Consider the following 16,754-nt stretch of genomic DNA (forward strand, 5'->3'; position numbering starts at 1 on the left):
TTTGAGAAAACTCATCAATTTCTCAGCGTCTACTTAATATCAAACAACAAATGTATACTGAAGGGCTACTACATAAAGCACCAAGGGCTATGAAAATATATATGCAAAAGTCTGTTTACTGGTGTGCTTATACCATATACAAAATGAATATGCAGGTTATGAAACTACTTTTGAAACAAAATTATTACACATAAATGTAGGAAAAAAGAAAGGATACATAGCAAAATGTTACCTTTGGGCGTATGGGCTTTTTCTTTTTTTTGCCTTATTACATTTTCTAAACTGTCTACAATAAACATATATTATTAGTATCGCCAAGAGAAAACAAATTAAAACTCCTATTTTACCAAAACATCCCCCCCCCACACGCCCACTGTGGCTGGCAGAATAATTGTCCTCCAAAGATGTCCACATCCTAATCTCTGAAATCTGTGAATATGTTACGTGGCAAAAGGGACTCTGAAGATGTAATTAAGTTAAGGACTTTGAAATTGGAAGATTATCCAAGTGAGCCCAATGTAATCACAAGGGTCTTTATAGGAGGGAGGAAGAAGGGTCAGTCAGAGAGAGACTTGAAGATGCTACGCTGCTGGCTTTGAAGATTGAGGAAGGGACAAGGCAAGGAATGCAGGTGGCTTCTAGAAGCTGGCCAAGGAAAGGGATTTTCCCTGGGAGCCTCCATAAGGAATGCAGCCCCTTGGAAACTTTGATTTTAGTGCAGAAAGAAACATTTTAGACTTCTGACTTCCAGAACTACATGATGATAAATTTGTGTTGTTTTAAACATTTACATTTGTGGTAATTTGTCACAGCAGCAATAGAAAATGAATACACTCACCTAATAATACAAAGCAATCTTGGCTAAGCACCAAACCAGAGTCAAGGACCCGTGAAAGTTAAAGAACAGAGATGCATATACAAGGCACATTTGGAGGTCATTGGGGAAAAAATTAATCAGTCTTGTTAGCAGGGGGTATTTACACACGGAAGGACTGGGGCATATGTATGGAACAGTGGGGTGGGATCAGATTATGAATTTAAATTGATCATTTAAATTAAGTCCAATTTGACTTAAGGGGGGAGAGAATCTGGCTTTTGAAACATAGTTAACATTCTGCCATTTTATACATTCAAGCGAATGCATTGACTCTCAATGCATTTACTGATAAATTCCTAAGTTTTGAGAGAATGAATTTTATTGTATTTTTTTGAGCGTCAATATCAATCCCTCATCTATAATACAGAGGGTCCCTCCCAACATACCATTCTAGAAGTCCTTGAATAATGGTAGTTCATATATTATAACTATCATTCAGAACATTTGATTAAGTAAAATATCACATTCTCTGATGATGCTGGATAAGAAACTAGTGCAAGGTTTTTACTTCTCATTAAAATAGAAAATAATACTACAGAAATGTTGGAAAAATTACCTATGACCCCAACACTATAGCCATGATTATTTCTGCAAATAATTTTTAGTCTTCACCTATGTTCACACAAATCAGGTATCAAGGATTTCATCCTTTTAAATCTCTCAAATAACGAGAATTTTTATGCTGTTACATAATTTTTGGAACTATAATTTTAATAGTCAAGTAACATATAAATGTGTTAAATTATAATTTAAATAACCATACCCTTGTTTGACATTTTCATGCTTTTAATTTTTTATTATTACTAAAAAATGCTTTAACAAACATTTCCATGCACAGTTTTTCCTCCTTTTACATCTGGGGTCAGCAAACTTTTTCTGTAAAGGGTCAGATAAGTAAATATTTTAGACTCTGCGGGCCATGTGGTCTTTGTCACAACTATTCAACTCTGCCACTCTGGTTTGAAAGCAGCAATACACAATAAACGAATGTGGCTGTGTTCCAATAAAATTTTATTTATAGACACTGATATTTGAATTTCCTATAATTTTTGTATGTCATAAAATATTATTCTTTTGATTTTTTTTAACCACTGAAAAAGGTAAAAACCATTCTCTGTTTGCAGACTGTACAAACAGGAGTGTTAGGCCTGATTTGACCTGCTGGCTGTGGTATGCAGATCCGTTTTAGATTACTTCTTTAGGATAAATATCTCAAAATGGATTAACTGGGTTAAATGCTACACTGTTGTAGCTTAATACTTATCACCAAATTACATTTTGAAAGGATTAAATAATTTCTTTTGTTTTTGCTTCAAAGAGAAATCCTTTGGCATTTTCCCCCACCCATTCAAGTGAGCCACCTGGCAAGTGAAACAGTTCTCTGACTGGTAATCAGAACACACAGGTCCCAGCTTTATCACTCATTGGCTGTCTGTTGGGTAAATCATGTAATCCTTTTGGTGCTCATCTGTAGAAGGAAGTAACTGCATCAGAATCTCTCTAGAAAGGCCTAAAAACTCTAAAATTCTCTTTCCAATGAACTCATTGCCTCAGTTTCTTTTCTTTACTACTGGGTCAAGCACCGCAGCTAAAAATGTGGGAAAGAAATGATGTGAGAGAGGAGAGACAGACGAACACAGTAGTTACTTTCATTAAGAAAACAGAAATGCTACAAGTATTACAGAAGATGACAAAAATGTATACCAAATAACAACATGCAAAATATTAGAGAATGAAACCATACATTAGGTGTTCATAAAAACCAATCTATCTTTTTAAAAAAGCACTTCAAATATTTTAACTGGAAACAACCAAAATGTCCGTCAAAGTGAAATGGAAAAATAAATAGTATATATTCATACTTTGGAATTCTACATAGTGACAACATGGATATTTCTCCAAGATTATGACCTAAAGAAAAGAGACACGAGAGAATAAACGCCATATACTTCTATTTATAGGAAGTTCAAGAAGAGGCAAAATCAACTCTGTTGATAGAAAATTTGTGACTTTTAGAAGATTACCTCCAGGAGAGGGTATTGACTGAGAGGAGACACCACAAAGCCTTCTGGGTGCTAGAAATGTTCTATATCTTTACACGGGTGGTAGTTACACAGGTAGATACATATGTCAAAATTCAATGAATGTACACTTAAGATTTGTAGATGTCATACCTCAATTGAAAAGATTTTTAAAGGTAAACAAAAAAAACTTCAAAAAATTCAGAAGAGAAACTTAGCATGAGTGTGTACAAAACAAATCAATTCAGTGATCAGAGCTGAGAATATTAAAAGTTATACAAAAAGAGCTTGAAATAAAAACTGTTTTATTCTTCAGCATAAATGGTCCACAGGGATATGCATGACTAGAACATTAATGTGTGATTTCTCTAACCCCATCCTTTCCAATACTTAAAAAAAAAAAGTTAAAATGACCAAAGATGGGTTATCTTGAAAAAAAATCACCAAGGTGATATGCAGTTTCTAGGATGTAGATAAAAGGAGGACTTCCATTTGTTCTGGTCTGAGGATGGGGGCTGGCCACAGGTAGTCAGGGAGCTATCAGCTGACTGTCAAACTTTAAGAAAAAGTCAGAAATAGAAATATAAAAAATAAAGAAGCAAGTCCTTGGCAGCAGGAACAGCAAAAATGGCACTAAGAAAGGCAGCAAAACCCCCAAGACCCCAGCAAAGAAGAATCAGAATAGAATAGAGTTCTGCTGTCTTGAAAAGAAAGAAGGAAAAGCGTCACCAGTCTTACTGTGCCAGCCAAAGCACTTTAGTCAAAAAAAGGTCATTTTCCAGCTAAACAATGGCAGAAGTCACCCCTAGCAAACTGTGTTACCGGGACAGTTTCATGATCCTCTTGCCTATGGGGTTACCTCACAGTTCAACCAGACTGCGCCGTGAAATGCAACTATGAAAGAAACAAGTGATAAATTTCCATCACAGAAACACCTCATGGGATTAGCAAACCCACTATGACATTAAAATAGTCCATTCTTTACTCCCAAAGTATATAATTTAAAAAATACAGAAAACAATCATAAAACAAAAAATTTGAAAAAGTAGAGAAAACAATCACCTAAAACGACCCCACAGTAACCCGACACTATTAGCATTTTGCTGTATTTATATTTATTTCTGTTTTAAAAATTTATTTCTAATTGTTCTCCCTGTACATACTCTTTTTACATAGTTCATGCATTTATTCAATAAATGTTTTTTGAGGGCTTATTATGAGCCACGCATTTTGCTATGCACCAAGGATGAAATATCATTTTATTCTGACAAATCCTTTTTTTTTACTTCTTAGTAAATTATAAACTTTTTCATTATAAAATTGAAATCATGAGCCTGATTTTTCTAATTTTTATTGCTATTTAATACACATGCAGAAAAGTGCACAAATTGTAGGGGTCCAATATAATGAATTATCACAAAGTGAACAAATCCGTTACCACACTCAGGTCAAAAAATAGACTACTAGCATCTGGTGTATCTTTAAATTATTTTAAAGATAAACAGTAGGACAACCATGGTAGTCTCTTCCTCTCTGTTGTTTATTCTCTTTCCTCCCACACAGATGGCGCAAAAAGATCAGGCCTAGAGGTAACTGGTATTTCTAGAAGCTTCAGCAGACTGGAGTGAGGATCAGGGGAAAGGAAATATGGAATAGGAGGCTCACTGGCCATAATCACCTCTTCACTAGGTTTCAAGGGAAAAAGGTAAAAAGGACTTTAGAGATTTGTCTACGACCCAGTCCAAACAGGCATTTCGAGCACAGGACCCAGGTAAGTATAGAGATGAGGCATTAGTGGAGTTTCCTATCATTGGGATCCTAAAATTATGGTGGTCGGCAACAAGCAGGAAGGAATTCTGGCCTCCTAGACAGAACTAAAAGAACAAACCTTAGAGATATGTTAGTCCAATCCTGTCATTTTACAAAAAAGAATGTTGAGAACCTGAGAGAATGTAAGTATGCATTAGCTTCTGTTCCAGTTATCTGTTGCTCCATAACAAATCACCCAAACAACTCAGCAATTTAAAACAACAATCATTTATTATCTCTCCTATTCTGGGGTTGACTGGGCTCAGCTGAGGTTCTCACTCGGGGTCCCTCATGTAGTTGCAGCCAGATGGTGGTTGGGCTGGAGTTATCTGGAAGGCTTCTTCACTCACGTCTGGCGGCTGATGCTGCAGGGTGTCTGGGGCCACCTGCCAGAACACTACTCATGGCCTCTTCAGGTGGCCTGGCCTTCTCACAGAATGGCCACTGGGTTCAAAGAGTACCGAGGAAGAAGCTGCACCATCTTTTATGATCCCACCTCTTAAGTCACACAGTACCACTTAAGCTGTAGTCACAGCCCACCCAGATTCAAAGCAGGGGGGACGGGACACAAAGCCCGTAACTCCCTGGTAGGAGTATCGACATTACATTGTAAGAAGAGAATGTGGAGATCTTGTTGCAACCATTTGGAACACACACTTTGCACAGACGCTCTTCCTACTTGATTCCTCCTTGCAAACCCCTATCACGGCACTTATCACACTGTGTGAAACTGTCTGCCTATTTTTGACCCATCTCTTCCATCACACTACGAGCTCCTTAAGAGGACTAATAGGATTATTAGAGTAACCTTTGTATTCCTGGCACTTAGCAGATGCTCAAAAAATTATCTGTTGAATCAATGAACAAACAAATGAAATTTAGACTTATAGTAAGAAATATTTTTAAATGTTTCTAAAGTACCTATAAAAGTTCCTTTATCTAAATCTCTTAGGCTGTCAGCTTTTAGAATTAATAACTTTTTTTAAAATTTTTTTTTTTTTTGTGAGGAAGATCAGCCCTGAGCTAACATCCATGCCAATCCTCCTCTTTTTGCTGAGGAAGACTGGCCCTGGGCTAACATCTGTGCCCATCTTCCTCCACTTTATATGGGATGCCGCCACAGCATGGCTTGACAAGCGGTGCATCGGTGCGCACCCGGGATCTGAACCCGGGCTGCCAGCAGCGGAGCGTGTGCACCTAACTGCTACACCATGGGGCTGGCCCCAGAATTATTAATAAATTTTAAGTTTCATTAATAATATATGCTCACATCTAATTTATGTTTAACTAAGTAATAAGGTTGCTACTAACTCAAGCATTATATCCAACATAATGTATGATTAAAATGTATCAGCAAGACAAAATATGTATACTCAGACTAACTTGTGGATTTATTTTTTCCCTGAAAATTGGTAGGATATTTTATGACAAGCATCCTCAAAAGGAAATTTATGTATAACACCACTGTTGCTGAATATGCCAAATGAAAAGGTTTAAAACCACTCCAAGAACTTAGTGTACTCAAGTGCAAACATACAATTTAAAAGTATTTTTATTCATAAATTATATATTTTTGTATCATGTTATTGGGTATAGGTCATTCAAACCTAAATTATCACTGTATAATCAACTTATTTTCTTTTTCTTGTCAGCAAATATAACCAAGATGAAATAAAATTATAAAATTCAAAGCTCAAAAATTAGTTAAGCTATTACCTGGCCTAAACAAGGCACACACATATTCAATGCACTACAGTGCTTATTTTAAGAACACCGTGCCTCGCAGTACACCATCCTTAACAATTTCACTACTGTCCCGAATATCATCAAGAAGTCCTTAATCTGCTGAGACTCTGGATATAATTCTGCTTTGATCACCTCTCTGACACGGCATCATTGATCACGTATCTCCACAAACAAGGACTGATTTCACTAGCGACACTTACCAATTAATATCTGACCACTCTTCATGGCAGATCCTCCTGGCAGCAGGCCACGGACCACAAGCCTCTCTCCACTGCCCTGTTTTCCACTTCTCCAGCTCCACTTGGTCTGATGGATAATCCCAACCAGTACTTCCAAAAGCTTGAGCTGCTCTTTGGCTTTGGTGAGAGTTAGCTTTTTGGGGTTTACGTAAACATTCACGTCTTTGTACCGCTGTTGGACAACGACTCCTGTTTTCTGATTGGACTGATGCTTTAGAATGGACACCGGGCCACTGTTGTTGCTACTTTTTTTATTGTAGCGCTTAGGTAAAAGTTTTTTACTTTTTAAAATTTTGGTAAACCGCTTGAGTTTGGGTTCATATTTTTTTCCTTCTTTGTAATCATCCTCTTCAATAATAATCTCATTTTCACTGAACCTGACATGGTTCACAGTGGGTGTCTCAGGAAGGAGGCTCTCTTCTTCATCCTCACTCAATTCCAAATAAAACAGCTCTCCATTTTTCTGCACACTGTCCAGCCATTCAGGCTCCAGGTCACTATGAGAAAGAGAAAAGAGTCTGAACAGCAGCCAAACATAAGAAAAACAGTTATATCTTTCTGGCAGGGGGGTGAGCGTGGGGGATGGGGCGCAGGGAGGTGGGAGGAGAGTGAAAATTCTTTGATTATTTCAAATTCTCCTTACTATTTCTAACTTATTGTGAGCATCAACATTATTTCCTATAGGATGCTTTTTGTAGAGCTTTGAAGAACTGGAGTTGGAGGAAAGGGAATCAAAAAGGCATAGAGATAGAAAACAAATAAAAAAAGAGATGGCGCTCTTCTAAAATCTAAGGTGTTTTTTTTTTAATTTAATTTAGCTCCTGTGTGGTTATTGTTCACTTTAGACAATTTCACTGGACAATAGTTTACATTAGTAGTTAATTATGCAATTATATCCACAGACGTAAACCATTTGGAAACTATACATAAAAACACCTTATTTGCATAGAAATTATTCAACATGGCTGTCAAGTTAAAATGAAAGCTAAAGCCTACTAGCATTAATAGACTTTGTTTATACAATAAATTTTCAAGGAAACATTCACCTCGCCATGAACTAAAATCTTTGCTGAAAACAACCAGTTTGTATAATCACAGTTAATAATGACCACTTCCATAGCCTATAATTTCCATAAAACTTTTTATGAATAATTGTAGTAGGAAAAGTAAACCACATATTACATAATTCATCATGTGATTGTAAAAAAAACTTTTAACTGGGAAGTAGGCCATTGAAAAAAACAAAATCATTGCTATTAAAATGATTGAAACAGCATTAGAAAACATTAAAAAAATACTCACTTTAAGGTAAGAAACGTAATCACAAGCTCTACTCTGTTCAATGTTATGAACAGTTTACCTTTCAAACTGCTATTCTTTAAAGCAAAACTGGTTACAGTGGAAAAACTAAAATGTGGAAAGAGTCTTCTCAGAAACATGAGCTGTAATATCCTGGCGTGAAAGGGTATAATTTGTGTTCTAATCGTTCAATCAGATAGAAGACATTTCTGTTTTCTGCAGTGTTCATTAGCAACTCTAGTTCTTTTAAAACTCAAATGTCTCTATCTAAATACTGTGAAAATTAATCCAAAAAATGCACTATTCTCTTACTCAACTCTGAAACTAACCAATGCTCTGGCCTGTGGTTGGTAATTAATACAGAACTTTCAACTATATATAAATGGTTTAAAAAAAAAGGCATGACTAGCCCCAAATATCAAAACCTGTTGGTTCCCAGTGTGTGGCATCATTTTAGCCGCTCAGCACCACTCACTGCAGGTCATTAATCATATATCAGTTGTTTTAACCACACCTGTCTGTACCCACACAAATCAGTATTCAATAATTCTGCACTTCTACTCTGATGAGAGAGTCTAAGTAACTGTGTTCCACTATAAGAAATTTAGATAATGTCAACCTTAAATAAAATAATTGACAAATTATAAAAGCAAAATTAAATTTATTTGGGAATCGCAGAGGAATTGCAATTCAGGACAAGAAAGCTATGGTGAATTATAGGCAAGTTGGAGGAGACAAAGGGAAGGTCAGCTTTTATTAGGTTTTAGGAGGAAACTGGGGAGGGTTGTTTTGAACAAAAGTTTATTGGAGAAGAACAAGAGTGTGAGGTTGTGGTGATTTCTCATTGGCTGCAAGAGGTGGTTAGTGCGTTGTCGCTGGCCAGGGAGCGATCTTCCTTCTTTTATTTAGAAGCAGGAGATGAAGTTCTCAAGTGAAAAATGTCCTCTCTTGTCAAAATAATTCTTTTTTTTTTTTTAAAGATTTTATTTATTTTATTTTTCCCCCCAAAGCCCCAGTAGATAGTTGTATGTCATAGCTGCACATCCTTCTAGTTGCTGTATGTGGGACTCGGCCTCAGGATGGACGGAGAAGTGGTGCCTCGATGCGCACCCGGGATCCGAACCCGGGCCACCAGCATCGCAGCGCGCACACTTAACCACCAAGCCACAGGGCCGGCCCCTAAAGATTTTATTTATTTATTTTTCCCCCAAAGCCCCAGTACATAGTTGTCGGTCATAGCTGCACATCCTTCTAGTTGCTGTATGTGGGACGCGGCCCCAGCATGGCCGGAGGAGCGGTGCCTCGGTGCGCACCCGGGATCCGAACCCGGGCCGCCGGCAGCGAAGTGCACGCACTTAACCGCTAAGCCACGGGGCCGGCCCTTAAAATAATTCTTATCTTCCTCCTTTCTGCTGGTTATGCAGGCTGCAACAAGTGGTACTTGATGAGCATTCTCCCTTCAGGGCTTCCCGACTCCATTTTAAGTGAGGTTTCCTTTATTTATTTTCACAATAACAATGTATCATAATTTAAAATGGCACAATGTAAATGCCATGATTATATACAATCACTTATGAAGATCTATATCAAATAATGAATGAAATTTATGTGCTTTATAATTTCACCCTTTTAATCTGGTATGTTATTTGTATTAGAGATATGTGACCCCAAAGAAACATTTTTCCCCTCTGCTAAACATAAAGATGGTTCATCTTATGCTCTAAAATTTGAATGTGAAACCACTTTTTGGTTATGATTTAAAGATCCAAGAAGGTGGGGGGCCGCAGGAGGTGACAGTCAATCCTGGAGCAAACAGTGCCAGGCACTGTGGTAAGTGCATCAGTTCCATCCCTTGTCTAATGGGGTAGAGACAGTGAGAAAGAATTCATGACAACACACATGGTAGGTACTAAAGAGAGGTCATCTTAGCCTGGGGTTGAGGGTGAGGTCAAGGGAGACTTTCTGGTAGAGGAGACTCCAGAAGTGAGTTTTAAAAGAATAAGTGACCGGGGAGGGGGCCTGGGGAGCTGAGGGGGAAGAAGGGAAGAGAATTCCACACAGAAGTAACAGCATAAACAAAGGTTTGATGGATAGTTTCCATGGTCTACGTGGACAACTAAAGCTAGTGCGCAGTTGTCAGAGCATAATTCGTGAGCTGGGGGGATGACAGGAGAAGTAGTCAAGTCCTAATCTTGCAAGGTCTTCTGGACCATAGCTAAGGGTTTGGATTTTGTAGTGTAGGTAAGAGGGCATCAATAAGAGTTTAAGGTAGAGGATTTACATGTCAGACATCCTTGGATAGAACTATTTTGACAAGAAAATGCAAGAAGAATTTGAGGTAGACAGGACTCAAGACAAGGGGCCAGTTAGTGGGCTGTTCCAGTAGTCCAGGCAAAGATGATAAGTAAGGCAATGGTAGGAGAAATGGAAAGTAGGAAAAACGTTTGAGAAAAGCTTGAAAATCACCAGGACATTGAGATTGATTAGATGAGATGATGAGAGAGAGGAAGGAATTAATGTTGACTAGATTTCTAGTTGGTGACTGTACTTTCATGCATCCTTTTATGTATACATATGTACAGACTCATTTTACATAAATGGGAACATCATTATCGTACATGTCATCTTCCTTTCCTACCTTTCACTGATATAAATGATGTTAAAAATCTATGTTCTTATAATCATATAAAAACACATATAGGGTTATTTTGTCATTGTTTGTTTTGAAAAAGTACAGTATATATACATATACTTATCTTTAGCATTTATCACTTAACAATACAATTTAGAAACCCCTAAAGGCTCCATTAATGGTCCATATCAGGGATGTTGTTCATTTGGTCATTCATCTACTGAAGTTCACTTTTTTTTTGCCCCTATAGACAACAATACAGTAACCATCCTTATATGTATGTGTATATATGAGCCTTTACCCAAAAGACTCTACCAATTCACATTTCTACCAGCATGAATGAGATCTATTTTCTTAATGTCTAGATTTAAGAAATACCCCACTTTAAGAGAAAGAAGAATTTGAAAAAAAAAAAAAAAAAGAAGAAATTAAAAGAAAGGAGATAAGAGAGACAGGAATAAAGACAGGGAAATGAACATAAGAGACTCTGCAAAAAAAGGCAACAGGTACAGAGAAAAGAAAATGAACTAAGAAGTCAAAAAGACTTCGGTTCAAATTCTGTTCTACTGAGATTTTTACCTTTATAAGCTTCAGTTTTCCTCTTCTAGGAAACAGATTATAGCTACTTCACAGGGCTGTTATCAAAAGCAATAAAATAATGTGCCTGGCATGGTAAGTGCCAAATAAATGTCAGTTCCCTTCCTCCTGCCCGACAGAGTCAAAACTGTAGAGAAACTTACACATTTATTAGATACAGCTCTTGTACTTCTGTACTTTTCCAACCCCTGGCAATAAATGAAGATGTCTCCAATGACCTCTATTCGCTAGGTTCCAGGCTAAGCACTGGTGACATAGGAAGCAAAACCAGACGCTGCCTTTAAGCCCCCACAGTTCAGTATTCCCAGATGGTTCCTTATTCTTACTCCAGTGATTAATTCCTATTTAGCTAAGCATCAAGAGAATAGTTGTTTAATGCATTAGAAAGTTTAACAGAGTTATAAAGACTGTACTCTCAAACTAGTTCTACTAGAAGGAAGGGGGGTGTACTAAAAACAACAACAAAACAAAAAACCCAACCTTTCATTACAATTATTCATTAATAACAAAATTAAAGAAATTAATATTATATGTAGATACTCCTCACTCCAGGAGATGTAGCTTAATCTTCCCTCCCCTTGAGTGTGGACTGGACTTAGTGACATTCTTCCAAAGAACAGAGTACAGAAAGTGAAAAATAGTAACTTCACAGTGACGACACCTGGCAGAATTACCTTAACCAAGTGATCGAGGTTATGAAAAATAAGAAAGCACTGAGAAATGTCACAGACCAGAGGAGACTAAGGGGACCTGATGACTAAACGCAATATGATATCCTGGATTGGATCCTGGAACAGAAAAAGGATATAAGTAAAGGAATGGCGTAATCCGAGTAAAATCTGGAGTTTAGTGAATAGTACTGTACCGATGTTAATTTCTTAGTTCTGATGAATGCACTGCAGTTGAGCAAGATGTTAACATCAGGGGAAATTGGGTGAAGGATACATGGGAACTCTGTGTACTATCTTTGCAACTTTTCTCTAACTCTACACTTGCTCCAAAATAAAAGGTTTATTTTAAAAAAGGAATTAAATCTAACAGTTTTAATTCAGATTTTTGTAATACATGGGTAACAGTAATAAGTATTAAATATTTTTCACACCTTTTCTGAGATCCTATGGTGCAAGCTGTAAAGTTGTCAATGTGTAAAAGTCTTTCAACGAGATTCTTGTTTATTCTACTTTGCTCTAAACAGAAATAACTGTATATGTATAGTCTGCTTACAAAGTCTGAGGGCACTTCAATTGGTTTTCAAGGCCCTAACTGATGTGGTAAACACGAGCAGACTCCTTCCCAAAGAAAGACTTGCTAATTTGCAAATAAGCAAGTTCGTTTACATAAGCTATAACAAATATTGTAAAGAAAATGAACTTCGGATAATGCTAATAAGTTTCTGATTACTTGATGTATTCAAGAATTCTACATTGATACTAAACCTTTTTTTTCTTCTAAGTTATTGAATCTCTCAGGTCTTTATTTACATTAACGTCAGCATTTTTCATCAATTAAAATAGTATCATGATTTCCTTTACCACCACAAGAAAGAAAATATGGGGGCCGGCCCTGTGGCTTGGCGGTTGGGTGCACGCGCTCTGCTACTGGCGGCCCGGGTTTGGATCCCGGGCGTGCACTGACGCACCGCTTCTCCAGCCATGCTGAGGCCGCGTCCCACATACAGCAACTAGAAGGATGTGCAACTATGACATACAACTATCGACTGGGGCTTTGGGGAAAAAAAGGAGGAGGATTGGCAATGGATGTTAGCTCAGGGCCAGTCTTCCTCAGCAAAAAGAGGAGGATTAGCATGGATGTTAGCTCAGGGCTGATCTTCCTCACAAAAAAAAAAAAGAAAGAAAGAAAATATGAAATAGCCAGCCCTCCTGGTGCATTTCCCTAAGGAAAACAGACTTCTGCTACTACTCCAAACCTGTTACATTATATATTCTTTTCTTTTCAGTGGGCAAAGCACAATGTACTTTATCAAAGCTGCCAATATACCTTATGGGGTACCAATAGGCAGAGCAGGACAACTCTAGGGACAGAGAAAAACCACACACAATAAAAACACCATGACAAGTTAATATGGATTCTATGTGGTGCTTGTTCAGTAAGTACCGGTCTGCCTAATGCTTTTCTGTGTTTTCTTTTCTGTGCTCTGTCTGCCAGCAATATCTAATTTTCATCCCTGAAGTCTTTTGATTGTTTTATAAGAGAAAAGCATGATTTTAATGGTTAAAATCTATGCTAGACGTTATAGCAGCTTGAGGAGGTGGGGAACCTGGGATGGGCTGATGTTCTTTCTAGCCTTGCCACAGTCACCATTTGAACAAATGCAAAGCATGTCAGAGAAGAGGACGGGACGAGCCGGTGAACTACTGTGTACTCATTGCGTGAAATACATTTTTGTATCAGGAACACATCTCCATCGGAACTATGCTAATAATGGCCCCATTCTCAGGACCACATTCCCTAACCCCAACCCTTCAGCTAAATGGGCCATGTCTACACATCACTAAGTTAGGTATACGATCTAACCCTCGCAGAATCAAAATCATAGACCAGCAAAACATTTTGTGATAGGCTTTATTGTACTTCTAAAGATGTCAGATGGACAGAGAGCTCATCACCTAGCTGAAATGCAAGTGCCAAAAGTGAGGAATAAAAACTACTATAGGAGGGTAGAGTCCAAGACAGATCAAAAAAGGTTCTAGGAGGAGCTGGCCCCGTGGCCTGGTGGTTAAGTTTGACATGCTCTGCTTCGGTTGCCTGAGTTCACAGGTTCGCGGGTTCAGATCCCAAGGGCAGACCTACACCAGTCATCAGCCAGTAGAGGAAGATCGGCAGAGATGTTAGCTCAGGGCAAATCTTCCTCAAGCAAAAAGAGGTGAATCTTCCTCACCAAAAAAAAGAAAAAAAAAAGTTCTAGGAGAAGGTGGCACTTAAGTAGGACACTGAATGATTCTGACAAGTAGAGATAGTAAGAAAGAGTGTTTCAAATAGAGAGAACAAAGTACGTAAAAGCGTAGGTGTGAAAATACATGGTAGGTATAAGAATGGGTGGACGTCAGTGTAGTAGTGTTATGCACTGAATGTTGTGTCCTCCCAAATTTATATGTTGAAACTCTCCCACCCAGTGTGATGCTATTAGGAGGTAGGGCCTTTGGGAAGCAATTAGGATTAGATGAAATCATGAAGGTAGAGCCCTCACGAATGGGATTAGTGCCCTCATAAGAGTCAGGAGAAAGCTTGCTTCTCTTGTCTGCTCTCTGCTATGTGAGGACACAATGAGAAGTCAGCAGTCTGCAACCTGGAAGAGGGTCCTCACCAGAACCCAACCATGCTGGTACCCTGATCTTGGACTTCCAGTCTCCAGAACTGTGAGAATAAATTTCTGTAGTTTATAAGCCACTCAGTCTATGCTATTTTTTAAATAGTAGCCTGAGCTAAGACAAGTAGGAAGGCAGGTGGCTTAAAAGAGGAAGATCATCAAGATGAGATCAGATAGGCTAGGAGCAGATCTAAAAGAACTTTAAAAATCATACTAAGGAATCTGGAATTTATCTGAGGCCACCAAGCTTTTGAGTAGAGTAGAAAAATGATTTAGTAGACTTTATTTTTTAGAGCAGTTTTAGGTTCACAGCAAAATTGAGCGGAAGGTACAGAGATTTCCCATCTACTCCCTGCCGCCCCATATTCATAGCCTCCTCCATTATCAACATCTCCCACCAGAGCAATACATTTGTTACAATCAACGAATCTATACTGACACACCATAATCACCCAAAATCCATAGATTACATTATGGTTCACTCTTGGTGTTGTATATTCTGTGGGTTTGGACAAATGTACAATGAAAGGTGTCATCCACCATTATAGTATCATACAGAGTAGTTTCACTGCCCTAATACAATTATACTAATATTTTAAACTTTAAAATAAAAGTCAGAATGGATGAAGGCCCATAAAAATTTCAATACCAGGAATATAATTTCATGTTAAAGAAAAGCATGTCTTTCCAGGGTCATCTACACAAAGATTTCATTTCCAAAGAGAAAATGCAAGCTCTAAGACACCAGAGGTAGAATCACTTGCATTTAGTGCTCTCTTTAGCCACACTGCCCCTTAGAATACATCCCTTCAAGATGGAGAAAGTTGTGAAACCTCCGACAAAGATGAGAAAACTCTATTGTAAGAGACACCTTGTAAAACAATAAGATATAACCAAAAATTCCTCTAATTCTGAATCCCTCAAGACCAGGGAAAATTTGACAAAATGAAAAAGACTTTCAGTAAAGCAAAATAAACTTGTAAAAGAGCATGTGCATTCCTCTTAGAGAATCTGCTACTGTAAACATACATCAAATCATCATATTGTATACCTTAAATACATACAATTTTTGTTAATTAAATTTCAACAAAGCTGGGGGAAAAAAAATTAAACTCAGCTTGGATTAACCCTCCACCAAATCAAACACATGTTACCTCCAACATCAATCTCCTCCTTGTCTTCCTGTCAATCCCTCATCAACAACTACCTCATCAACTATTCACAGTTTTCCTGTTCCTAGGATTTAAGCAAACATTCTTTCAGTCAACAAAATTCAGAGTTGAGTGACCATTCACATTCCCATTTTAACATGTGAAAACTGATGCTCACAGAAGCTACGTGATACCATGTGGCCGTGGCAAGGATGACTAGAACACAGGCTGTCTGACCCCTACTCTTAAATCAGTACTCATTACACTGCACCAGGATGTCTCTCATAATCATCTATTGAAAAAATTATTTTGACATTGCAAATGTGGTACTGACACTATGAGCATTAGTCTCATTTTCAAAAGTCTCAGTTATTTCAGGCAACATTATAAAGAAATTCCATTGTAACTGAAGCGGTTGAATTACTTGAACAATACAATCATCGGCGATCAAGCCTGACATATTAGTTGTTAGTTTTTAATTTCAGCCTTCTTTTCTTCATTCCATCACAGGGATGACCTAGTTAAGCACGTGGATATCTGCTTCATTTTGGTTAGCTTTGCTGGTGACATTCATGCATGTGTTTATTCTCTCTCTCTCTTTTTTTTGTGAGGAAGATCAGCCCTGAGCTAACATCCATGCCAATCCTCCTCTTTTTGCTGAGGAAGACTGGCCCTGGGCTAACGTCTGTGCCCATCTTCCTCTACTTTATATGGGATGCTGCAACAGCATGGCCCGACAAGCGGTGCGTCAGTGTGCGCCCGGGATCCGAACCCCTGGCCGCCAGCAGCGGAGCGCGCGCACTTAACTGCTACGCCACGGGGCCGGCCCCTGTGTTTATTCTCTTTTTGATCCAAACTGCCAGATTATATCTTTTTGTAGTAGGTTCTGTAAGAGAAAAATGATTTAGAACCGTGTTTTAGAAGGCAAACTCTGGCAGCTGTATGGAAGAAAGACTGGAAACGGGAGAAATTAGAGGCATCCAGACGAGTCAGAAGGCTACTCCACTGGTGTACGGGAGAGGCAAGCACTTTAAGTAAGGCAGTGCCTGTAAGAA

The 16,754-nt window shown here is 38.2% G+C and overlaps 1 protein-coding gene across 4 annotated transcripts in view; it reads right to left on the reverse strand.

Moving 5' to 3' along the window:
- Positions 1 to 16,754, reverse strand: part of INTU (inturned planar cell polarity protein) — a 76,345-nt gene that overhangs the window by 56,031 nt on the left and 3,560 nt on the right. For all 4 annotated transcript variants that reach the window (XR_015553831.1, XM_087437645.1, XM_087437644.1 and 1 more), the window contains exon 2: positions 6,654 to 7,189. Coding sequence is in view for 3 of the 4 variants with exons in the window: in XM_087437645.1 (XP_087293771.1) it covers positions 6,654 to 7,189 (536 nt within the window). In the remaining variant the exon portion in view is untranslated. The remainder of the gene's footprint in view (positions 1 to 6,653; positions 7,190 to 16,754) is intronic.

This window comes from Ceratotherium simum, chromosome 12 (genome assembly GCF_057802395.1).
Source record: "Ceratotherium simum simum isolate JZ-2026a chromosome 12, ASM5780239v1, whole genome shotgun sequence".
Lineage (NCBI taxonomy): Eukaryota > Metazoa > Chordata > Mammalia > Perissodactyla > Rhinocerotidae > Ceratotherium > Ceratotherium simum.